The 25479-nt window shown below is 45.2% G+C and overlaps 1 protein-coding gene across 1 annotated transcript in view; it reads left to right on the top strand.

Moving 5' to 3' along the window:
• The first annotated feature begins 7248 nt into the window (after positions 1 to 7248).
• Positions 7249 to 25479, top strand: part of SORCS3 (sortilin related VPS10 domain containing receptor 3) — a 431276-nt gene continuing 413045 nt past the window's right edge. The window contains exon 1 of the mRNA XM_053389270.1: positions 7249 to 7730. Coding sequence (XP_053245245.1) covers positions 7437 to 7730 — 294 coding nt within the window. The 5' untranslated portion in view covers positions 7249 to 7436. The remainder of the gene's footprint in view (positions 7731 to 25479) is intronic.

The following is a 25479-nucleotide window of genomic DNA, read 5'->3' as shown; positions in this document are numbered from 1 at the left end:
TCCATGACCATCTAAGCATTTCACGGTTGTCACTCTTGTGCATACCGCATCTGTTCAGACAAACCACATTAGAGACTGAGTGAAAAGTCGGCATTTCCTTTTCCTTTAAGCTTCTAGAAAGACTGCTATTAGGGAAATATGATCCCTGTGATTAACGTCTGTTCTTAGTCAATATATACATGACCAATATACAAATACTATATATTTGTGACTATACACAAATATACACGACAGCCACCCCTTTGATTACAACAAATTATGTGGTTATGTAGCGCCCTAGATAGTTTCTTAATAGGGCAGGCATTATAATTGTGATATAAGGACCCACATGGTCCACCTTCATCACGTGGGAAGAAGTTGTATATGTTGTTGTGCGTTGTGTAGGCACAACCATGGAAGAGAGCTGCAACCATTCTACTGCAGGTAGAATTGGATTCTGTGGGTTTGTTCTACCTTCCTGACTCTGAATGCCTGTTGCTTAGAATCACAACTGTGGAGAGAACTATTGTACTCAGGTCCTCCACTGGGCTTCCCATGGGCATCTGGTTGGCTGCAGTGAGAACGGGATGCTGCACTAGATGGGCCATTGGCTGGATCCAGCAGGGCTCTTCTTTTGTTCTTAAGCCCAATGTAGAGGTTGCCTCTTCTGAAAACGGATACAATTTCAGACAGGTTACTTGAAAGTTCTGTCTGTGATGTTTGACATCTGGTAGCTGTTCCACACATATATGTGGAACATATATATGGTATACATCAGGCATCCCCAAACTTGGCCCTCCAGATGTTTTGGGACTACAATTCCCATCATCCCTGACCACTGGTCCTGTTAGCTAGGGATGATGGGAGTTGTAGTCGCAAAACATCTGGGGGGCCAAGTTTGGGGGTGCCGGTACACAGGTTGCAACCACTGAATGATGAATGCATTCACTTTCAGGTGCCTCTAATTTGAGGAGATGTAATACTGTATTGGTGAAATTTCTAGCCTTCCTCTTCCACCACAGTCATGACTTAAATGCACCAGGGCATATTGTACAATGTAGTGTGTCCTGCAGTGGATGTGAGAGTCTCTCTCTCTCTCTCTCTCTCTCTCTCTCTCTCTCACACACACACACACACACACCACTAACTTAACTTGTTCCAGGGAGGATTGCTGAGCTTCCCTTAGTCTGCTATAGTGTGCAATGGAGTGTATTGTGGAAACTGAGTATGTGCTAATCACCATAATCATAACATATATTTCATGGTAAAAGAATAGAGTTTCCTGATGGAAATAAATATTTACACAACCATTTCCACAAATTAGGTTTTTCTGCTTGGGAATTTACCTTTTTTTTATTATTTTACAATCTTGCTTATGCAAATACCAAAAAGGCCAACCAACACATTTGGATAATTGGGCATTCGGATAAACAAAAGTACTGTTTTGCATAAGGGATTCATTTGCATGCAGCTAATAGGACCCTTTCTTTTGGGCTTGAGGGTTTTTTTATTGCAATGTACAATACTGCAAGGACTGCAAAGAAATTGCAATAATATAAGCATGAATACATATGGTCCTATTGAAAACAATCCTATTATTCCCGTGCAAGAACTCATCACCATATTTCAATCAGAGCAGAGTATGTTCTCCTATGTAAGCTAACTGCTTTCTCTGCAGCCAACATTTTCTGCTAATGGCATATCTTAACTGGAGTGATTTTGCCAAAACAATAGGCAATATAGCAACCATGATGGGCACCCCAACAGCATCCTTGGCAGCTCTGACTATCAGTCTCAATGTTGAACATGAACGGCACTCTTCTCCATTAGGTGAGCACTGAAAGCACCAACCAATATGTGGCAATGTCACAATGATGGCACACTACCTGGACCACACCCATGCTCAAGCACACTTCCAGGAAATTTTCATACCCATTTCCCCCTATAAAAGCATCCCCTAATGTGCTTGAAAAGAAATGTTGGGGTGTGTGGGTGGGTGTGTGCATGTGTGCTTTTATTAGTTTAACCAAACCTGAGTTAGACACAGACAGCAGTTTGGTTTAAAATTTAATTAAAGAAAATTATTCCACAGCTGTATTCTAGGCTGAGTCAGACAGGCACGCTAGGCTGCCTTTGGTTTTTTCAGAAGTCTTTGGCAGGGTTGCCCACCACAAGAGACCAACCATTTGGTTCAGCTGCAACCCTCTTCAACACCTCAGCCGTTAAGGCTGCACCTGGTAGGCAGAAGAATGTGACTTTGAAGGAACCCCTTTTACCATGCCCAGCATGCTGGAGCTGTCAACAGTTTCCCTCTGTACAGCATCCTCCTCGCTTGTCACCTCACTAAGCAACACCTTTGTTCTGTTCCATTGTGTTTCTCAGCAGCTTTGCATTGGCTCTTAGATCTAGCAGATGGGCTGTCCATCACCCTTGGAAGACCACATCAGAATTCTGCAACAGTGCTTCTACAGAGAGAGGTCAGCCCTGGCTGAGGTAGGAGCAATGTGAGTTTTCCTTTCCCAACCACCCCTTGCTTTACATTTACCCAAAAACATTGCAGTGTGCTGTCTCAGAAATATCTATTTCCGTGACAGCACACTGCAATGTTTTTTGGGTTAAGTCTGCCTATGACTGAGGCTTTCCTCTTCGGGAAGGAGGCTCCTTTTAATTGATCTAGTTGATGCCTTAGGAGGAGCCAATGCATCTTTTCAGTTATCAGTGGGAGAGGGAAGCTGAATAAAGGTGTGATAAATTCACCAAGACTGCTTCACCAAATATCCATTGCTTCTTAGAGAGATTCTTGCTTCCCAGGTGCTTAAAAATAAAACTGCATCCTTTTTCTTAATAAACACACACACCTGCTGAGGGAAAGGACAGAGGAATGTTGCCTTTTGAACACAGTTTCTGGGGTGGCTGCTATCACATAGCGCTCTCACATCTGGTGTAGCAGAGCCTTAACAAGAAGTTTTAAGAGGGTTATATTTCTATGTGTGGTTGGACATGTTGCCCTAGAGAGAACAAGAGGTGGCAAGTGTTTTAAGACTCTCCTTTCTGTAATCAGTCAAGGCCTTTTTCATAGTACTGACTTCTTGGGGCAGCAGCGGTGAATCTCTGTTCTTGCCCTGTAAAGTTCTGGTGTGGAGAGATTAACCATAACGTTTGTGTGTAGAATCTACAAAACCTCCATGAGGAGCTGGACCTTTGACGAACTACTGTTGCAGTCTCTAATCCCCCCACCCCCGAGACTTTTGATCATCACTATATGTTTGGCATTTAGGTGAGGTTAATTTTCTCCCCTATAGAAAATATTCTGCATAATAATTACAAGATTCCTGTTTGGTCAAGGTCCCCATGAACACCACCATTGTTTACCAGTGAGAGACAGTCAATCAAACCAGCCCTTTGCAAGCTTATTAAACTCTAGCCCCTTACGGTATGTTCAGGCATAACTGAGAGTGCACTATGTGGATTGTCCAGCAGGAGTTAAGTAATCATAACCATGAACATTTTACCCACAATTGCAAAAACACGCCAGAGGTAGCTGAATTTCCAGCTCTGGTAAGTGGTACTTTCTGGGACACAGAGGTTTAAATCATCCATCGACACGGGGCCTCCAGCAATCTGACATAAGGCAGGGATGGCAAACGTTTGGTCCTCCTGATTGTCGGGACTGCAGTTCCCACCAGTTCAAGCCAGCATTGCCAAAAGTCAGGGATGATGTGCATTGTAGTCCAACAACATCTAGGGTAGCCACATGTTTTCAAGTGCTGACATAAGGTACGCCCACATTGCTACTGATGTCCTATTATGAAGAGAGCTGTGACTGACAACTGGGTATGTTTGGGTGGGTAAGGATAGCTAAGCACTGAGGTGTGGCAGTAAGCAATTCGGAGGATGACATACCAATGGCGTGTCAGCAAATGATGGGACAAAGCACTGGCAGTGAAAATTATGAGGTTGGGGAGTGTTGGGGATTAGCACTTTCAATGTATTTAATTCAGTTTGCTGCCTTGGGTAAGCTGCTTGCTTATATCTAGTCCAGCACTGTGTTTTCTCTGACAAGGGTCAAGTAAATGCCTCTGGGAAGCTTAGAAGCAGAAGGACAGGAAGTTAACTGGTCTCCCTTGCTGTTTGCACTCAGCATCTGGTATTAAAAGACGCCTTGCTGCCTCTGAATAGGAAGGCTCCATGTTACAGATACTGGCTCCTTTGACTGGAACAGGGAGAAGCTTTGAGTGGAAAGCAGAGGTGTGGGGTGGAATTGATTGTCAACATCCTCCCCTGCAGGTGGCAAGCCTCACTGCATTCTGTAAAACAATTTCTACTAGGCAGTAGAGCACATGCATTGCACGAAAAAGGTCCCAGGTTTATTCCCTAGTAGTTGAAGGTACAGCTGGGGAAGACTTATTCCATACAGCAGCTGTTAGTATAGACCAGGGACAGCCAACCTGACTCCATCCAGATGTTGCAGGACAACAACTCCTACCATCTTTGTCCATTGGCCATGGTGGCAGGGGCTGCTGTGAGGTGGAGTCCATCAGCATCTGAAGAACTGCCAGGTTGGTCGCTCCTGGTGTAGTTGATACTGAGCTGCATGAACCGATGATCAAGGCAGCTTCCCACGTTCCTATATAGAACCAAGTATCATCTGCTTCTCTTTGCAAGCATCTGCATTGTGTTTAAGGCCGTCTCCTAGGCAAAGTCCCTGGAATGGAGCATGTTAAAAATATAGGTAGATCAGTCAATAAAGGCAGCTGAAGGAGAATGGACCACTGCGCCTGGGAGTGGAGAATCCCAGAATTACCCGCAGGGGAAAGGGTCACTAATCAGCCTGTTTACAGCGCCTGAATAGATGGCTATGGCTTCCCATAGACTGAACGTGACGGTTTCGAGACGAAACTCAAGGAAAGAGGAGAGGATTTGAGGTGGTTTCCTCCCCCCGTTTTTTTCTAACCGCCTTTGCAGGCTCACGCCTTAACTCTTTAAATGCACTAACTGCACTCTGAGGAGAGGGAGGGAGATTGCAGGAGCTGTCCACTCGTCTGAATAAACCGCAAAAAGTATTGTTCAAAAAACAACCCCAATTTTGGGGAGCGGGGATCATTCTTCTGTTGTGAGGCATTCGTAGGATCGGGGACAGGGACGATGTATTTTATTTTTAAACACACACGTTCCTGCAGCCACCATGTATACTTTCTCGGTTTAGGGAAGTCTCTTGAGGAAATCCACCTGTAATGAGCTCTGTTCTCGACTTGGATATTTTGCAGCGGTGTGGGGGGCATAATTTCTCCTGTTGTGTATTATTGTTTTAAATTCACGACCACAGTTTATCCTTTCTATTAGCATTTCTCCGCCTACAAAAAGAACGTTAGGGACCCCCCCCCCGCGCCTTCTCATTTGTAACTTGCTGTTCCACAGCGAAGACATGTGAATCATCCTAGAGACGGAAATTTGTTGCGCTTGACAGCTGGGCTCTTGACCACTTTTACACGGAATAAAGTCCCGTTGGTTTTATTTCAAGTTCGATTTACACCCAAGTAAATCTGTACAGAATCGCGGATCTGGATTCCTAGCCTTTTGTTGAGTGTGGAAATAGTAACATACCGTAAATGTATTTTTGTGCTTGTGTGTTGCGCTTCAGAGACTCACAGAGTCGACAGCATCAGTGCATGCATGGAGTCTTCAGTGGAAGTTCCAAAGGCGTGAAATTTACTTCCACATAAGGCTTCGGTCCTATGCACTTACTTGGGAGTAAAGCCTCGACGCGACTTGCTTCCGAGGAAACGTGCCAATCAGCCACGGATCGCTGTGAGTGCTCAGTGGCAATACTCAGGATCCTTTCCGCGCTCAAACTACAAGAAATCCAGAACCGCGATCCTGTGCATACTGGGTAGATATACTATTGGAAGCAGTGGGACTTCCTTACGAACCAACAGGAACAGATCAGGTTTAAACACACTCTCTCTCTCTCTCTCACACACACACACACACACACACATACACAGCCTAGCCTAGCCTGTTACTTCAGCGGACTCCGTTACGAGACTATCAAAGCAGGAGAAAGAAAAGCTGTCCATTTCTGGGTGTTGGGGAAACCCGGGAGATCTGTGGCTCTGACTGCATCGCTTTTCTAGCCCGCGCCCTCCCCATCCGCCCCCGCCACTCGCCTCCCCAGGGCCAAAGCGGCGGTGCTTCCCATTCCGCGGCGCCACGCGAGGAGAAAACCCCCCGGCGGTGGTCCTCCTATCGGCTTTCCTCCTTGGCTGTTGTTGTTTTCCTTGCCCACGCACGCCCGTGTGAGTTTCTCGCACTCGCTCCTTCTGCTAACACAGAGGCACCGACGCGCGGGCGCGCACACACACCGCCGGATTCCGCTGGAAGTGCAGCGTGGTTGGTGAACGGCTCGGTCTAGTTCAGCCGCTGCGTTTCGCTGGGGCGCAGCAGCTCCTCCCCTTGGTGGTGCTATCCTCTTACTTGATCAAATCCTCGAACGTGAACAGTTTCACTGAAAAGCACTTTTTTGGGGAGGAAGGGGGGGACAAAAAGAAAGAAAAGAAAGAAGAAGAAAAGAGAAAGAAAATCCACCAAGTGAAAGAACAAGAGTCCCAACTATACAGGAGTGTGTCTGTGGTTTTGTTTCGGGTTTTTGTGTGTGGCGGTGGGGATTTGTTTGAAAAAGAAAACAACTGCTCGTCATCAGAGAGGAAAAGGTGGAAGAAGAGACCTTTGGCTGCCAAGGAACCCTCCGAATCAACCAGCTTCTCCCCTCCCTCCTTTTCTAAAGGATCTGCCTCCCCCACCCCACCCCCACCCCAAACAAGCAACTCTCTCTGCGAGGCATGGAGAGAGGCTCTGGCTGGTCCTCGGGCTGCTGCTCCATCGCCTGGATCGCCTCGACATGGCTCTGGCTGGGCACTTGGCGTTTCACCGGCGCTGAGATAACTTGCCGCTCTTGCTTTGCCGCCGCCGCTTCGTTCTCCACATCTCCGGCATCTTTCCGGGTCCAGCTTCTGCAGCAGCAGCCGCCGCCGCCGCCTCTGGAGGTTCCTCGGGGAGTGCCGCTTGGGCCAAGCGGGGACGGCGGCGGCGAAGGGGAAGCCCTGCCGGGGAAACCCGGCGGAGGATCGGGTGCTGGGGGCGAGGGAGAAGAAAGAGAAGGCGGCGGCGGCGGAGGAGGAGGAAGGGAAGAAGCGCTCCGGAAGGATCGGGGTCCGGGAAGGGGTCAGCCGGCGGCTCGGGGGGTGGGTGGGCTGAGCGCCGGCGGGGCGCGCCGGGGAGCGGCCGCCGGCGCCCTGAAGGGAACCGGGAGGGCGCGCCGGAGCCCCACGCCCGGCCAACTCTTCTCGGCCAGGGCGAGGGGCAGCAGAGACTCGCCGGCGCTTGGCCGGGAGGAGACGGAGCGGGCGCCCGGAGCCGCCAGGGAAGAGAAGGAGGAGGCAGGAGTCTCTCTTGGCAAAATGCCGGGCGGCAACCCTCGTGAGCGCAGGGCCAGGAGAAGCGCCGAGGAGCGGCAGCCTTTGGCCCCGGACAGCCTCGGGGCAGAAGCGGGCGCCTGGGGCGTCTCCTTGACCGACGGCCAGAAAGCGCCGCGAGCGCCAGGCAAAGGTTCCCGCGAGGAAGGGCGCACCGGCAGGCTGAGGGGAGCGGCAGGCGGCGGCGAAGAGTGGAGGCTGAGCAGCACGACCTTTGCCCTCGCCGGAGACTCGGCCCACAACCAAGCCATGGTGCACTGGTCCGGCTACAACAGCAGCGTGAGTCAAAGGGCCCCTCGGGGACTGAGGCGGGAGGGGTGGGCTGGGGGGTCATAGTAGTGCCATGGTTGGGCAGGCACAAGTCCACTCCCTTTGTTTTCTTGCTTTGCCGAAAAGAAGAAGAAAAGTTTTCCCATCCCCATTGGCTGGGCTGAAATAAGCACGATCAGGGGAAACACGCGACAAATCCCAAAGCCGTGTCATCTCTGGGTGGCTGGTGGGTGCCAGGGAAGGAGGGAGAGTCCTACGGTCCCCACTTTTTATTAGGCGGTGGGAAACGCGGAATACGAGCTCCTGGAGGAAAGTTCGGTCAGACGGCTTGTTTCAGAGAGAGGCTCTTTCTTTCTATATTAAAAAAACCCCACAACCTTCCTTCTCCCTCTGAGAGAGAGAGTTATAAGCTGGACATGGCTTGTAATGCAGTTGCTTTCTCTCTTCCGCCCCACCCGTCCCTGGAAACCCTTCAGTGGGTCCGTGTGGGCTCGGTTGGTGGGGGGACGCGCCTGCTGAGAGGGAGGGAGGGGCGTGAGCCTTCTCCGTAGTTTAGAGCCTGGCGTTTCATTTATTAAGGGAAACGCACGTACCCCTCCCTCCTCGCCTCTCTGCTGACATGCAATGAAAGAAGAGGATACAATTTCAAACAAATCAGAGGCAACTCCGAGCCTCTTCTTTCCAGTCAATAAAAGGGTCTGATAATAATAGCAACAACGATAATAATAATAATAATAGTAATAATTGGAAGGATTCCTAAAAGTTTGCCTGACGGATTCCATTTGTGTGTGTATGCATATATATTTCCTGGACCCAGTCTTATCAAAAGGTGGCGCCCTTGAAGTCTTGTTCTGAATAGCTGCGCTTGGAGGATGCAGCTACATTATAGGCAATGTGTCTGCTGGAGAGAGCAATGAAAGGGGCATTGTTAGGTTGACTTAGCTAGCTAGCATCTTGCTTCATAATGCTCCTAGGACAGCCATAAGAAGGATTTTCAATTTTATTTTAACCTGATGCCAGGAAGGTTCTAGTCAGTTCTGCCATTAAAGGCTTGGGAAGGAGGCAAAACTGTGCACAGAGTGTTGGGGAAAGCCCACCGGAGGCAATGTTCTGATTATTACCTCCTCCTTTATTGCTTTTTGCATGTACTGTCACCAGGCACAGAACAATTACAAGCACCAAGTGGAACATCCAGCTCTGAAAATTCCATATTCTGTCTTTTCATACAGTTTTTACTTCCCAGTCGTTATTGGTCGTTTGGGGCCCAAAACCTTTGGTGTCTTGCCTATTGCTCTACGTTGTCAGAAAACAACAACAGCCTCATACACATTTTGATCTGGAAGGCTTACTTTTAGTTTATCACCATTTGCCTAAGCAATGGAGACTTAAGTGCAGCCTACTCTTCACCTCATTGTGCCGTGGACACCACATTACGAAGAATAGAAGCAATAGTGGAAGTCCTAAAGATGTGCCATGTCTAGAGAAGCACTGCGGAATCCTGATTTTTAACAGCTTTGATCCATATAGTGAAATTAGAAGTTGTTTCTCTGTCTTAAGTGTTCAGTGATTCACCAAAGGAGCTAGTCACTGATACGGGTTTTCAGTACTTGATTGCTTCTGGTTCAGTTCAGAATGCTTCTGGCACTTTGGGAAAATAAAGATGTCGTTTTTGTCCAAAGGCAAATGTCAGACGATGATCCTCTTTACTAGGATGGATAAATAATGCTAGATCTCTGCTAATATAACTAAGGACTCATTACAGGGTGCCAAATAGCCAAGTACACTGCAGTAGCGTTCTTGGTTCCCTCCCTGATATTTTGGGCTGGAAATATCTGGCTGCAAAGATACTGCGTTTCACTGATGGAATGGCATGGATCACTGTGGCATTTGTGCAAAGGGAAGAACAAGCCAGCATGTTAATGAACAAGTGATATCCACAATGTCTGGAACTAGAGGTCCTGCTTCTGGGGACTTTCCCCTCTTACTCCCTCGTGGGAGAATGCAAAGGCTGCAGCTTGTGATTAATTAGCTTTGCTCTTAAAAACCAGGCACTGTTGTGAACCTACAGGGAAAGTCAAATGCTCAACTTGACTCTGAGAAGCACTGCTGCTTTCATGTGTTATCAGGAAACACCCTCCATCTCACGCCAGTAATCAAAAATAGTGGCTGACTCTTTTATCCTTCCTTCTGCAGCCGTGCTTCCGTCTACCCAATTTGACAATAGGCTTGATTGTGGCATAAGGAGGTCAAGCAATTGGCCCAAAGGGGCAGGGTGAAATAGCGATTTGGCTCAGAGTAGAGCTCAAAGCTATTATATACCTGACCGCAAGACTTCATCTGTGCCTGGCTGCTGCTGGGGAACATGTTTTCTGAATGCACGGAGGAGATACAAAGCATCTGAGGGGGCGCAGGGAATACCTAGGCACGTCCCCTCACTGCGTAGGTTGTGCTATGCTCTCCTGAGCAGCTCGGTGCTTCAGTTCTGACTTTGCTCACGTGATGAGCACATAGGGGTTGCATCCCTGCTTCCTCTCTCTCTTTGTGAAGATTTGACTTGTCAAAGTCTCCTCCTTGCCTTTTGGCAGGCGTCGGGAACTGGCAAAAGTAGTTGTTTGGCACACAGTTAATTTCAGACTACAGATCTCTCCTGGGGTTTCAAGAACTGGTAGAAAGGGAATAAGAAAAGAGTGGATTTTTTTATTATTAAAAATGCTAATGGAGAATAGAAGCTGCATGACACTTAAGAAGAAGTTGGGGGAGCATATTCAAATGAAGAATAATGAAAAGCATGTTAAAAAATGAAAAGAGAAATTGTATTTTTACTTACTAGAGAATTTCTTTTTAAGGCAGATCAGGAAACACTCACACTTTCAGCTATAGGCTTAGAGAAGTACGTTTTGGAACATGTGTGCAATCAGATGTATATGCATGTGCACATGTAATTATGAGTGTCAGTAATATGGACCAAAGTAAATCAGTTGATTTCTTCGCATCCCACTTCCCTGCGTATAGCAAAGAGACTGTAGCTTGTGTGCCACAATGGGGGGCTATGGAGCTGAATCCAGTCCTTCTTATATATCTCTAGCATCTCCTCCATTAGATATTAATGTGGAATAATAATACTAATGCAATCTTTTGGGAGTTTCCCATGCTCAGTTTAATACAACTGAATGTGAATTTGTACTGTTCAGACCTTAGAAAGAGGGGGGCTGTGCTGGTCCCTTAATAGAATGCTTGTGTTGGCCAGAGAGTGAGATGTAAGAGACACATGTTGTCTGTTATGGCACCACTGAATGAACATTCACTGCTTTTACTACCCACACGGGGAGAAGAGGTTTGCATGGGTTTTCCACCACAAACAAATGAATCATCCATTGTTCTTTTTTCATGGCTTTCCCCACTCTCAGTGCACTACCTTTTGCCTTTCTCTCCACCTTCTTTTGGATAGCCTCCTTTTCCTCATCAGGATTTGGCTACCTTCTCCTTCAAGTCCTGCCTCAAGATTTACTCCCACCGCAAAGGCTTTTCTTATTACCTTGGCCTCAACTTACCTAGTGGTGCAGTAATGGAATTCTAGACTCTGGTCTTTTAGACGACAATGTGTACAGTGGTACCTCGGGTTAAGTACTTAATTCGTTCCGGAGGTCTGTTCTTAACCTGAAACTGTTCTTAACCTGAAGCACCACTTTAGTTAATGGGGCCTCCTGCTGCTGCCGCGCCGCTGGAGCCCGATTTCTGTTCTTATCCTGAAGCAAAGTTCTTAACCTGAAGCACTATTTCTAGGTTAGCGGAGTGTGTAATCTGAAGCGTATGTAACCTGAAGCATATGTAACCCGAGGTACCACTGTATTCACTTACTTCAGTATGTTGTAGGACAGCCCTGTTGCATTTGGGGCCTCTCCTGCTGATTCTGCTCAGTGGGGGACTTCTGTCCCAAAGTCCTGCCCTGACAGCACCATTGACCTTACATGTTCCTCTGCTGCCACTGGTTCTGTCCTTCCTCATCACTACTCTAGCAATTCCTGCTTCCTATCAACTGTATTGTACATTTTATATGGCTAGTGTCCACATCAGATGTGCGATCTGTGTACTTTGCAACAGAAAAATAAGACTCACTTTTTTCTTCACACATAGAAAAATATGTGTGAAAAATATTTTTTGTATATTTAGGGGGAAAAAAAGAAAAACCAGCACATGAAAAGCCCCTGAGAGGGAAAAATCAAGCAAATCTTAGGCTAGAGAGTATCTGTACAAGTGTTGATTTTGGGTTAGGCTTTCTGAGAATTATGAAATGAGCTGGAAGTGTATCAGAATCCTATAGCTGGTAAACTGCATAACATATATTTTCCTTTCACCATAAAGTGATGAAGTGAAGGCAGGAGCTGTATGCTATCAGAAAGCATATGACACAGTCAACCACAAGGTCAAGCCAATTAGGAGGGAGGTCACTCCTGGTAGGTCAGGAATTACATTCCTCCCAATTGACTTAAGCTTATAATTGGATGTTTGGGGTCATCTGTGTTCTGACAATTAGGCTGCTGCCATTTCTACTTCCATTAATAAGTGTCTAGCGTCAATTGCTATCTTTCCTAAGACTTTAGACACCAAGGCTTTGGCACCCAAGGCCCATGGGAGATTCCAGTGGCTGCCTTTTTAGAGAGGGCTATCTTTGCTAGTAGTATAGTGTTAGGGAATTATGAATTAGGGTTTTTGTTAGGAGCTCTTCCTACACTCGAGTAGGACCCTGGTAGAGACACATGCCCGACTGGCATGTTCTCTCCCTCCTGGTCATTCATTCGAGAGCTTCAAAAGCTTTCTTCTGCCCTAACATCACAGCGACCAATGCCAACAGACATCGGCACACTTAGGGATCTAGTAGAAATTATCTTCTGAGATAGTGGCAGCAACCCAGTAAAAACAACAGAGTTCTGTGGCACCGTGAAGTCTTAACAACTTTCTAAACTAAAGCACACTTTGCTGGATGCCACAAAAGTTTATGTCATAATGACTGAATTTGTTGGTCTTTAAGGTGCCACAGGACTCTTTGTTCTTTTTGCTGCAACAGACTGGCCAGGCATTGGCCACCCTTCTGGAATTGCTGCATTAGCAACTGTAGAAACTGAACATCAGTCGTCATGACAGTGGAAATTTCTGCAGCTGTGCCTGTTCATTTGCTACCTGTTCTCTGTGATCATGGGCAAAGGCATGCCCTCATCATCACCCTGGGCAGAGCCAGTTGACACCATGTGAACCAGTCCAGAGTTTCACATCCATTAACAGATAGACCGATCACTTCTTAAAGATGTGAGGTGACTGCTGCTGAAAGTTCAGCTCTTGATTAATCTCAGATAAGTAAACATGGATAAGAGTCACGTGGAAACATTGCAGAATGAGAAATACATACCATATGAGCCTCGTTCAAAGAAACATAAATGTTAAATTGTCCTGAAGCTTTCACTGATGCTAAATGTGGCTGCTTGAAACATTTGAAGAAATATTGTCTGACTGCAAGGAGGAGGCAACCACGTTCCACTCTTTGCATGAGATACTATTTCTCTCTTCACACCATTGAAGGTGTTGGGCATTATTGAGCCAGGCCAGAACATTTTGCACAGGGATGGGGTTGCTGTGGCTCATGCATCTGTGAAAGATATTGGACTCCCAACTCGCATTAGTCTGAGCCAGGGATGATCAGAGTTGCAGTCCAGCGACATCTGCAGCCCCACAAGTTTTTCATCTCTGGTTTAGAACTTGGCTTTCTTATCAGTTATAATTTCCATCCCTATGAACAGCCAGAGGAATGAAGAAAGGCATTTCATTTCTGCTGCGCTGGATGAAGTGTGTTGTCTGTCAAGAGATTTGGGACTCCTTGTTTGGCTTTGGCTGAAATTCTAAGCATTCTGATTTGGAAGAAAGCCCCATTGAAAATCAATGATACACTTCTGAATAAATGTAATTTGGGCTAGTCAGTCAAGAGCCCCCGACTTCCTGGGTTTTAGAAAAGCGCTACAAGGTCAATGTTCTTATTTTATTTTCCAGAGCCTGGTTTCTGCTACTGTGAAAGTCTTGAGTCCTTGTGGCTTCGCTCCCTCTAGTTAAGATTGTTTCTCTGTTCTTTGTGTTAATTATATATTGTAAGCATTTATATGCATGCAATTATCTATGACAATAAGTAATTAATTGTATACATACATGCATCTAGAGTCCTTTGTGCGAAATCTAAACAGTAATTAATTGTTCCTCTTCCTTGTGGATCTGACACCTTTTGCTCAAAGAACTGGAAATGCCTTTGTTGGATAGAAAGGTCTGGAAGTGCGTGCCTCTCTGCCTGCTCCTTTTTGGAGGTAAGGCTGGTTATGAATGCCTTTGGCAGTATTCTGGTGGGATTGCTGGCTGCTAATGTGCACACGTCAGTCTGATGCTGTTATTTTACCTCTCACCTTGGTGAGATGCACATTGGGAGCCTGATGGGCTGTAATAGGTGGCAGGTGGTTTTTTTTAATTAAGGGCTCTAACAAGAAAGGATGGTGACAGGGACAATACTTGGTTTTGTTTTGGAATGGATAGCTCTGCTTAGCAGAGACTCCTAGCCAGAAAGACTCTGCTAGAAAGACTCTTAGCCAGATTCCTCAACAGATAGTGGCACAGAAGATGGTTCATTTAGGTTCCTTGCTAAATAACTTACTCCCATGACACTAAACAGGAATGTATCAGGCTTCTTCAACCTCAGCCCTCCAGATGTTTTTTGGCCTACAACTCCCATGATCCCTAGCTAGCAGGACCAGTGGTCAGGGATGCTGGGAATTGTAGTCTCAAAACATCTGGAGGGCCAAGGTTGAGGAAGCCTGGAATATATTCATTGGGACTGAGAGCGCTGCAGCTGTTCCCCTGTCTCCACTTAGTCGTGAATCTGATGTCAGGATTGTCCCTATTTCAATTAATCCAGAGGAGGGAGGGTTACAGTTTCTTAATATGCTCACATTTCAATGTATTGCTTGGATTTGGGTTACAAAACAAATTAGTTAAGCTGCTTGGATATGGCTGGGTAGCTCAAGCCTTGCTGTAGCTTTGATCTTTCTCTAGAGACCATAGTTCAACACATATGTGTAAGCACTTTTTAAGCCCATTGAAATCAGCGTGTTTGTCAGGGAGGAAAACCTGTTGCCCTGCAGTCATTGTTAGATTGCAGCATCCCTGACCAATAGCCACAATGGCTGGGCATGATGGGATCTGGAAGATCCCTAGCTCCCCAATCCTTGTTTAAGTGTACCCAACTCTGCATAGAATTGTGGACCACAGATAGAGCTGGCTCAAGCTATTTTTGCTGCCCTAGATGAATTCAAATCCAAACAACTTAGTGAGGTAACGATTGCTAGTAGTAGATTCACTACTATATGAGGAATGGGTTCATGTGTGTACCATTTTGCCCTTTGCCTCAGGCAGCAAAATATCTTGGCCTGGCCTTAGGATGAACCCAATCTGAATTCCTGGAAAGCTATTGCCAGTCAGTGTAGACATTATTGAGTAAGATGGACCAGTGGTTTGACTCAGTAAAAGGTATCTTCCTATGTTCTATGTTTGCCAGGGGTACTGGTGTATGTGTTTGATTGTGCTATGGAACCCCAGCTTCCCTGGGTCCTGTACCATGTCAGGGATTCCTGGTCAAGCAGAATGTCCCCTCCTGTTCACTCACCCTTCACTTTAGACCTTTGCTGCCACTAGTTAAAAGTGTTTTATTTTTCTGCAAGGCTGCCTTTCACCAACCAGCCTCAAATCCCATTTGTGTCTCCTTGAGGACACCCAAGACAACGTAGAACATGGCACTCTGTGTATTAATTAAAATATATCACAGTGGCTTGCAACAATATAAAAACATAAAACAAATTAAAAACACAGATGTTGAGTGATATGTTCAAGTAGACCGCAAACCTTTTATGAAACGAGTTTAAAAGTTTACTAAAAGGAATAAAAAAGCAGTTCCTAAGAAAAAAAAGGTTTTACATAAGATTCCCAATGGAGCAAACAAACAAATAAACAAAGAGTTAAATGCAGCCTGCTTTCCCTTTCTCCTTAGAAACCCTACATCTAATGAATTACATCCAATTAGCCATGTCTGTTACCCTCCGGGGTGTGTTTCCTTTGTATCCTGAGATCACACCAGATCTGAAAGCCAAAGCAAGTTACTAGCCAGATAGTCCTGGGGCTCCATGACTGCCCTACTTTTGAATTCACAAAACCGAAGGAAGTACTAGGGTTACCCCCCTCCCCCAGCAGACATCACCTATGTGCAATCTGCACCCTTCTCAATGATTTTACCAGCTTCCAGATTGACCATTGGTCATGCCAGGTTTAACAAGTTAACCCTATAATTCCCAAACAACCCTACACGCAAGATTTATATACAGTGGTACCTTGGTTTGCGAACAGTCTGGTTTGCATACATTTTGGATTACAAACACGTCAAACCTGGAAGTGTGTGTCCCGGTTTGCAAACATTTTTTGGATTACAACCCATTTTTTTTGGATTACGTAAATTTTTTGGGGGGGAGGCCCCATTAGCGAAAGCGTGCCTTGGGTGACAACCTGTTTTGGTTTACAAACGAACCTCCAGAACAGATTAGGATTGTAAACCAAGGTACCACTGTATATATATATTTAAAAACAGAAATAGCCCATTTCCTTCATGTTGTGTCAAAGTTGCTGTGTTAGCTTTTGCATCCAATGGCATTGTGCTGCTGAAAATGCACAGGCTCAAGACAATGTTTCGCTCCTGTTTGCTTTGGGGTAGGAGCTTCCTGAGGCAGTGGGATCATAGAATTAGCCTGGACTTCTTGGCTGTGGACCTGGCAGGCCATTCTTCTATCTCCTTTCAAATTGAATGCTTTAAGGTACTGCCGTCATGGCTTGGTTCCCTGCCACTTCATATCTTGGCTCTGTTAGCAGACAGTAGCACCCTTCCTCCATCTGCATCAAAGTCTCTAGCACCGTTCCATTTAAAGCTCTCTCCATCCTTTCCTTTGCTTCATTCACTTCTCTAATTTCCCCCCATTTTCGCACCAAAGAATCTCATGTGCTACCAGCCCACCCCCTCGCTTATTTTCATTTCCTCACTAGTCTTTGTGCCTTCTGCCATGACACTTCTGAAACTTGGGATCGCCTCCCCTCTCTGTGTCAAATCATTTCTCTCTTCCTTTTTTATGTTCCTTTGGCTCTGTCTGCAAAGCCTTGCCTGAATTACATTAGCTTCGTCTTTTAGCACTGCGCTTCTCTTTGACTTTTCCCCTGTACTGCTCTGACTAACTACCCAGGATATCCCCAACTTCCCTCCCAACTAACAGTCTTGTCTGTCCAAAGCTGATTGTGCAGGGTGTGTCAGCGCCATGTTTATTCTGTTGATGGTGCCTATCAAGCACCATTTGATGTTGGGATCAAATGAATGCAAAAGTTTGTAGGATGTGTATTGAAGGCTATGCTTGCACTAAGCAGTTCTCTGGAGGCAGGGGTAGAGGTGGCAGTGGGGGGGGGAGGGTTCCCCCCCCCCAAGAATAGCTGGAGCTGCTTGCAGTCAGTCCTGGGTTAGAGGCACCAAACTGCAAGCAATACATTTAAATCCTTATATAGAAACTATCCTACTGCACAAAGGGTAAAGTTTATAGATTCGTAGAATCATAGAATTGTAGAGGTGGAAGGGACCATGAGGGTCACCTTGTCCATCCCACTGCAATGCAGGAATCTTTTGTCCAACGTAGGGCTTGGACCCACAGCCCTGAGATTGAGAGTCTCCTGCTCTACTAACTGAGCTATCCAAGTTATATTAATTGCTTGGGACACTTTTGCTTCCTAACCCCAGCCAGCCCTGGTAGCCCTGGCCCCCAGAAAGTTGACCAGAAAAGAATGTGGCCCTTCACCAAAGAAGGGTTTTCCATCTCTGATGTGAGGCTTTGCCTGTGGACCTATGCATTGGTTGGGTGGTGGGCAAGGAAGAGTGGAAAGTTAGTGCTGCAGTATGTGATTTAGGCTGCAATCCTAAATACACTTACTTGAGAGTAAATCCCATTGAACTTAGTGAAGATTACTTCTGAATTGATATGCATACGAATGCACTGTCTATGACAGGCAAGGGTCTTTTTTAATATCAGTCTTCAACGGGGCACAGCTTCAACTGGCTGGCTAACACTGTACTGAGATGGGTACATTTACAGTGCAGGCTGTCAAGTTCAGATGTGCATTACGGACACCATGAGTCAGTGTCACTTCAGCCTTTGCTAGTGTGGTGCCCTCCATATATTTTGGTCTATGATTCCCATCAGCCTTAATCGGCACCAAGTTGGTGAAAGCTGTCATATAGTAATTGGGTCTTAAGGGTGAGGCAGACCCTTAAGTCCCATGTTCATTTTATTGTCCAGCATTTTGTTTTTCAGACAGAACTTTGGATTGAACATATAGTAAGTAAAGATCTTTGCTACCATCCTTCAAATATGTGCAGTATAGACTTATTGAGCTTAGATAGCGCACTATTAAGAGACCAGGTGCCAGGGGTATATTTTGATGAATGCAATGTGAACATAGCTACAGTCCCAGAATGCATATAAAAAGGAACAGATCCATAATTCTAGTCCTGCATCTTTTAAAACAACTATGTCAGCTCTCAGTATTAGGAACTTGTTCCAAACCAAGATTATTTTATTCTCTTGCAAATGAATAATAGTCAAACTGTCCACTTTACAACCTGGTAGGAAGCACCATGCCTTCTGCTGGACAGATAAGAGAAACATCAGTAGTCTTGTAACTCAGAATAGCACCACCTAATTAGCTCAGCTGACCTCCTGCTACCCTCTCCTTGATCTATGCAGCCCTGGGGCAAAAGCGCTGGAAACCGAGAGATCCCAAATACAGCCAGGGAAAGCGTTCAGGAAGCATGGTGGCTAACACTAGAGGGAGCGAGGACATTTAATAAAATATAAAAATTACAGCGGGAGATGAAATTGAGAGCTTTAAAGTGTATTCTGAAAGATTGGTATTGCTGAAATATTAATACTGGAAATTCTCCTGCAGGTGACACACCAAACCTCCTGCTATATGAAAGGCTTTCTTCTCAGAGAGAGAAGTTGGGGCATAACATTATGGGCTTAAAATCAAGAGGGTCCCATTCTAAGGGTATCGTGACTACCGGGAGATCATTCAGGCTGATGGTGCATTCATTCATTTGTTGGCTATTTTATCCTCTGCGGCTTCCCTTTTTATTACCAGAAAGTATTTGCCTGATCATAGGATGCACTTGCCTGCTTTAAATTATCATCTTCTCTTGGCCTGTTTCTAAAATGAAATCCTTCATCTCGGTACTCCATCCTTTGCTTGTGAAACCATCCCTGCATCTTTACTGCTGATGGATGTCCTGGACGGCACAAGGGAGGATGATTAACTCTCATGGTGCTGGAAGCATAGAAGCTCATCCTTCCCGCTGTTGGTTGATTGAAGGGGAAAGCCGACTACAGACTTGTACTTTCTGCCTCCTGGAGGAAGGCCACCCATTAGAAACTGAAGTCTTGGAAGATTATTTTGTTACAGGATATTAAACCATTTTCAAGTTAATTAATTTACTTTGAGAAGGGATATTTGTCGGATTACTTTGAGGGAGGAAAAAATGTTGTCATTTACAGAGCGCTGGACTTAATGAATGAATTTGATGCCATGCAGATATGAAACAGATCTCTTGCAACTAACAGAGCACACGAAAGCCAAGGTTTTGCCCAGGTCCAATTATTTTTTATGCCATGCTGTAAGTTGCATGGATTCCCACTGACTTTAGGTTGCAGTGATAATTTGCAGCATAGAAGCTAGTCACTTCCAGAGACTCCTGAGATATTGTAAACTTTTAATTAAAATGAAAGCAAGTTTCTGTCCCTCATCATTCTGAAGAAAATGCACCATCTGTTTATGTATCCATCCATCTACCTACCTACCTACAACATGTGTGTCTCTTTTTTAACTGAGAGGGTTCACAATTCCCTTCAATTTAGTTTTACTAGACTAGATTGCACCCATTTGAATGCAAAGTCCAAAACCCAATTAGCAATCTTTGCCCCATATGAGTAAAGGGCTTGTGTGATGTCTGAAAGCAACCATTGTGGTGTTTATTTCCTTTCTTCATCTTGACCTGTCAACCAAGTGGAGAAACTATTCCTTAGGACCAGAATTGTAATGGGCAAAACGGATTTAAACCTATGAGATTCAGGTTGATCCAGTCTTTAATTTGCAGAGAAAACACTGGGGATTCCCTCAAAACCACAAACAAACCTCTGCTTGATTTATAACATCAGCTTCCTTCATTTCTCTAAACTAGATTGATAAAGTAGGTGAGTAGTTGGATCTGCAGAATCCACATGAACCAGTTCAGCCCAATAATTATGGTTATATGACCATAATTATGGTCATAATTATGTTTACACTGATTGTTGTGGACTCTGCAGGTTGATCAGCTTTACCCCTTCACCAAATTCAGAGTGTTTTGGTAGGTAAATAGCACCCCCCTCTGCCTTGGTTTACAGCTGGTGAAAGGGACATGGCAGTGCCCTATTTCTACAAAAGACTACAGTTCTCACTCCACGGTTCTAGCACTGTGGGATAGTGTGCACTTTGGTGCACTGTTTGGACACAATGAGGTCTTGTAATAATAATTGCCCATGGGAAGGTATTTGCCCCCTCATGGATGGCTGGGGGCTGCATGGTATAGCAGCAGAGACTCTGTTCTTGCTCAGCACCAGACAACTGGATTGGGACCACTGAACACATTTGCTCCAACCCACCATGTGTGCATGGATGCAGCTAGAACCTCTATGTCCTGCCCCATCACTCTGCCCACACTGGGTCATGCCCACTGAGAGACAATTATAGAAAATGTTATGATCTTTCTCCTGCCCTCCCTCTCGCTAAACACATACACAAGTGTTTTGCTTTAACTTGCATCCTTGAGCCTTCATGTTTTCCAGTCACTAAAGCTCTTTTTAAAAAAATCAGAGGATGCCACTTCTAGCTGTGTCACATCTTTCATCCGAGGGTCACTGGGGTCCCTTTGTTCCAGACTCTAGTTTTACAGTGAGCCATTTTAATTAATTTAAGATTGCCCTCCTCACTTGTTCTTCTCTTGTATGATTACAAACAGCCAGAGCCGCATTTCCAGGTGACATTTTTCTACTCTCGTCTGCAAGCAATTGGCTTCATTTCTCTTTCCCCGAAAGCTGGGAGGCCCAACAATAAACTTCTTAATTAAATTTTACATGGCCCTGGGTGTGGGGAATGGAGAGACAAAGAAGGAGATCAAAGTGTAAATAAAGCTTTTGGTAAAAGGTGCCAGCAAATCCCTTTGCTTGGATTGCTGTTAAAATCTTTCACCACCTGAAGGCTGCTGTTTAGTTTAGACAAATGGCTTGTGAAGATGGGAGTACATTACTGAGCAGATGTTTCCTTATTTACTTCCTAACATTTATATCCCACCTTTCTTCCAACATGGAACCCAAGGTGGCATACCTGTGGCATGCATGCAGACCATGCTAGGGGAAGTATACCCTTAAACGCCCCATGATCCACACATTTTGTCAAGAAATATCCAGGGGAGTGTGGCACTGCTCAGTTTTACATTTGGAGGGGGAACTAATATCCCTATGTGGTGGAGGTACAGACTCCTCTTCCTCCTCCAAATGATAATGCTCATCATGAACTGGATGCCCCAAATGAATACTCTTTTCCTGTGATTCTTCTGAAGAACCACATGAACTAGCCCTCTGTGCTATTGGATGTTTGCATAAAGCAGAGATGGGGAACCTGTGGCCCTCCAATTGTTTCGTTGGACTATAGCTCCTAGCGTCCCTGACCATTGGTCCTGCTGACTGGAACTGAAGGGAGTTGAAGTCTAATGATACTTAGAGGGCCTGAGGTTCCCCATCCCTGATGTAAAGCAAATGATGTAAACGAAGTAGTATTGCCATGGTAGAAATATTATTGCTCTTCAACCATGTGAACTGTGCCTCAGGTAATTAAGAATGGCTCCATTGATACCTGTGAAAAGAATATTGAAACCCTTGTTTTGCAAAGGACAAGGGAGTTCTGGGGTTCTGTGTCTATACCCTGGCATAGACCAGACCTGCAGTTGTGGGTTAATATCTCGCAATTACCCTGAGCAAGCAGGTAGAGGGGTGAATGCCTTAGGCAGTTTGGAGGTGTTGAAGGTGAACGGTAGAGTGCATGCTCAAGTCTCTACTCCCTAGCACTGCCAGTTGTAATGATCACAGGAAGCAGCACTGAGAGAGGCTCTGTAGAATACAGGCAGTTGAAAGTACTGGATCAAGACCAAGGATCTGGCTCAGTTTGGCAGTATGTCATAAATATGCTCCCCGGTTGCCAAAGATATGCCTGAGAATGAATGCAAATATTGATGGCTCCAAGCTAATATTGGCATCCCAATATACTTTGTAAGCATTAGGATGCAAATAATATTTGCATATCCCTAAATCAGGGCTTCTTTTGAGGACTAGCTCAGTGGAAAGTTCCAGTCCCAGGTTCTAGCTGCAGGAGCAGCTGTATACATGATGCTGGTATATGCTGAGAATTCAGCCCAGCCTGACTTTTTGCATTCTGCTGCCACCAGATTTATTTATTTATTTGCAAACATTTCTATACCACAGTCATTTAGTGGGGGAAATCGCAGTGGTAAATAGCATAAAATCAACAATAAAATTTCTCTCTCTCTCTCTCTCTCTCACACATGTATCGCTGTTCATTAAATTAGCTTAATAAAGCAACATAGCTGGGTCACTCCTCAGGAAAAGGCTGGGTAAATGGATAGAGTTTTAAGCAGCCACCCAAATGGCAATATGGTAGATGCCTGCCTGGTGTTCATTGGAAGTGCAGCCTAAGGGGCGGGTGCTGCCACATTAAAGACCCTGGTCTTAGCGGATGTAAGATGAACTTCAGGAGCCTACAGCACTACTAAGTGTGTCTCTCCTGGGGATGTAAGTGACCAGGCAGGAGTGTAGAAGCCAAGATAAGGTGCTCCCAGAGGTAACCTAATCCCAAGTAGTCCTAGGCTATATATGGCAATAGCAAGACACTGAACTTGCCTGAGTAGCCTCTTGGTAGCCAGTGCAGTTCTTCCAGCACAGGTGTCAACAGGGCACCTCCTTCACCAACCTGACCTGAATTTCACTGCATTTTAAAAGGAAGCAGGGGCACATACGGAAATACTAGAGGATGTTTGGTCCGATTGCTTCTTTAAAAAATGTTATCCATGGAATTGGATCAGACGAGCATCCTGATTCTTGTTCCTGTTCTTCTCAACTTCTTTTGCATTGTGTGTCTCTCATCTCTGCTTAGCTCCTATGAGAGCTAAGCCAGCCTTGTCAGTTTACCTCCGTAGTCACAGCACGTGGCACGTTTTGTGTTTGGGGGAATCTGTCCTGACAAGTGGCAGCCACGGAGAAGCCAGAAGCTACTTCAGGGGCCTGTTACTTATTTAAACCACTCCTCCCCCCCTCCTTTGTTTTGACTGCTGCCACTGACTCATATACCTCAAACAGCTAAGCTTTGTCAGCTTTTGGGGGGCTTGCAGTGAATAGATGACATTTTTCTTAACCCACCAGAGAAATTAGCAAGATTATATTCGGGGCCTTTATGATTCAAGCACATTTTGTCTTCTTTGAAAACGTGTTGCACAAGTGCTTGAGTACCTTGCTGCCAAAAAGCAATCAAGCAAGGAGGTGAAAGGCAGGTGAAGAGAGGGCATGGCCCCCTTCTGTGTGGTCAGCAGTACTGCCTGCTGGAATCCAGTCAAGTAGGGAGACACGCTTGAGGGAGCTGGGGGAGGGCTGTGTTGTTGGGAGGATTCCACTCTGCTTATTTAGGTCAATAGAGTTGAGCAGGTCGTCCCTACCTGCCAGAGCTCATAAATTCTTGCCCTGAGAACTATCATTTCCAAGTATTGCTTAAGTCATCCATCCTGTCACAATCTGAAGGCATGGGAGAAATGGGCTTGGCAGAACAGTTCTGTTATAGTTTAAAGCAGTGATGGCCAAGTTTGTTTTGTTTTGGGACTACAACTCCCATCATCCCTAGCTAACAGGACCAGTGGTCAGGGATGATGGGAACTGTAGTCCCAAAACAGCTGGGGGGCCAAGTTTGGCCATCACTGGTTTAAAGTGATTTCATCAGGCTGATGGAGGCTGAGGGAGAGGAGGGACCTGAATTTGGTTCACCTGTTTTTCACTGACATACATCCTTCTGTATCCAGATTTCAGTCGTGCCAAAGAGCACATGGACTAGGATAATTAGCTGAAGCCTCCCCCTGTTGATCATTAGATTTACTTAAATATCACAAGGTGCCACCAATACAAATTGGATTCTTAATTGCTGTGTGGATGTCAAGCACCTAGGATATATTTTTTTTAAAGTCCAAGTTAGATTGGGGTTTAGGAGTGTTGTCACTGAGTCCCTTTATGGCCCTGGAGATATAAGGTTGGATAATCAACAGCAGCCGTGGAACCTTGTTGGTTTGCCACCCCAAATGTTAGACCTATGTGAACTTTGTCTGAATCAGAGTTTCTTGTACAGTCTGTCTCTTTGGGTTTCTCTCAGTTTCTCATTTTTCCAAACTTAAGTTCAGTTCACCACATTTCAATATCAGCTTTTGTTTTTGTTTAAAAAAAGTCCTCATGGAAATTCACGAGCACTTTAGTGCGCATTTTTCTGAACATACCATTTTTGGAGTATGTAATTTTTGCTTGATACAGGCACACCCCCCCCTTACGTGGGGCCTCCACGCTCATAAGTGGAAATCACAGAAGTGGAGAACACTTTCTAAACACCTTTTAAATGTCCTCTCTGCTGCTCTCTCTCCAATCCAGACCAAAAGTACTATCCAAAATAGATCTACAACTAGAATTGAAGCTCTGGGACTGGCAGGAGGATGGATGATGGGAGGAAAAGCAGCAACAGCTGCTGCGCTACCCTGCACACCAGCTGTTAGGTGGTTAGGCTGAGCAGCCTAAACAAAGCCCAGCTCCACCCCAGGTCCCTTTGGGGCTTCCTCCTGCCCTCACTTTGGGTTCTGGGGAGGTTCTCCTCATGAGCTATCAAGACTCTCCAGCTCCCTCCCACCATTTCCAGGTTTCGATTGAATCATTTATTTCCCTGCACCATGTGTATACATGGTCATGCACAAGTCGATCTTGTGTAAGTGGGGGTGGGAGGGAGCCTATATATACATTTTGCCATTTCTCCGATTATAATGCATTTTGTGTATGTTATTTTCACTAATACAGTATATGCATTTGCATCACAAAATTTGGAGAAGTGTGGATTTGGAAACATAACTGTGTTTTGTTTTGCCTATTATTCCTGGAACGGCAAATTAGATTGGCTGGCAATAAAATGTGAACTGAATTGAATTTTCTCCCCATCGCTATTAACCACAAATGAAAAAAATGAGTTGCACAAAACTGAACTCATTACAAACTGAACAGCAACCTGTAAATTTGGGAATACCAACTACTTAATAAGAATGGGTCCAAGTTTGCAGTCAACAAAGCTTAAAGACAGAGTAAATAAAATATATTTGGAATTAATTAAAACAGCTTTAATAAGTCATTAAGGATTAAAATACAATTATAAAATAACATACTAAATATCACAGCTGTTGATCCTGCTTATATTCTCACCTAATTAACAAACTGTAGTTTTTTGTTTTTAATCTTGTTGTTGGTCTGTT

Source organism: Podarcis raffonei, chromosome 5 (assembly GCF_027172205.1).
Source record: "Podarcis raffonei isolate rPodRaf1 chromosome 5, rPodRaf1.pri, whole genome shotgun sequence".
Classification (NCBI taxonomy): domain Eukaryota; kingdom Metazoa; phylum Chordata; class Lepidosauria; order Squamata; family Lacertidae; genus Podarcis; species Podarcis raffonei.
This window is presented reverse-complemented; position numbering and strand designations above follow the sequence as displayed.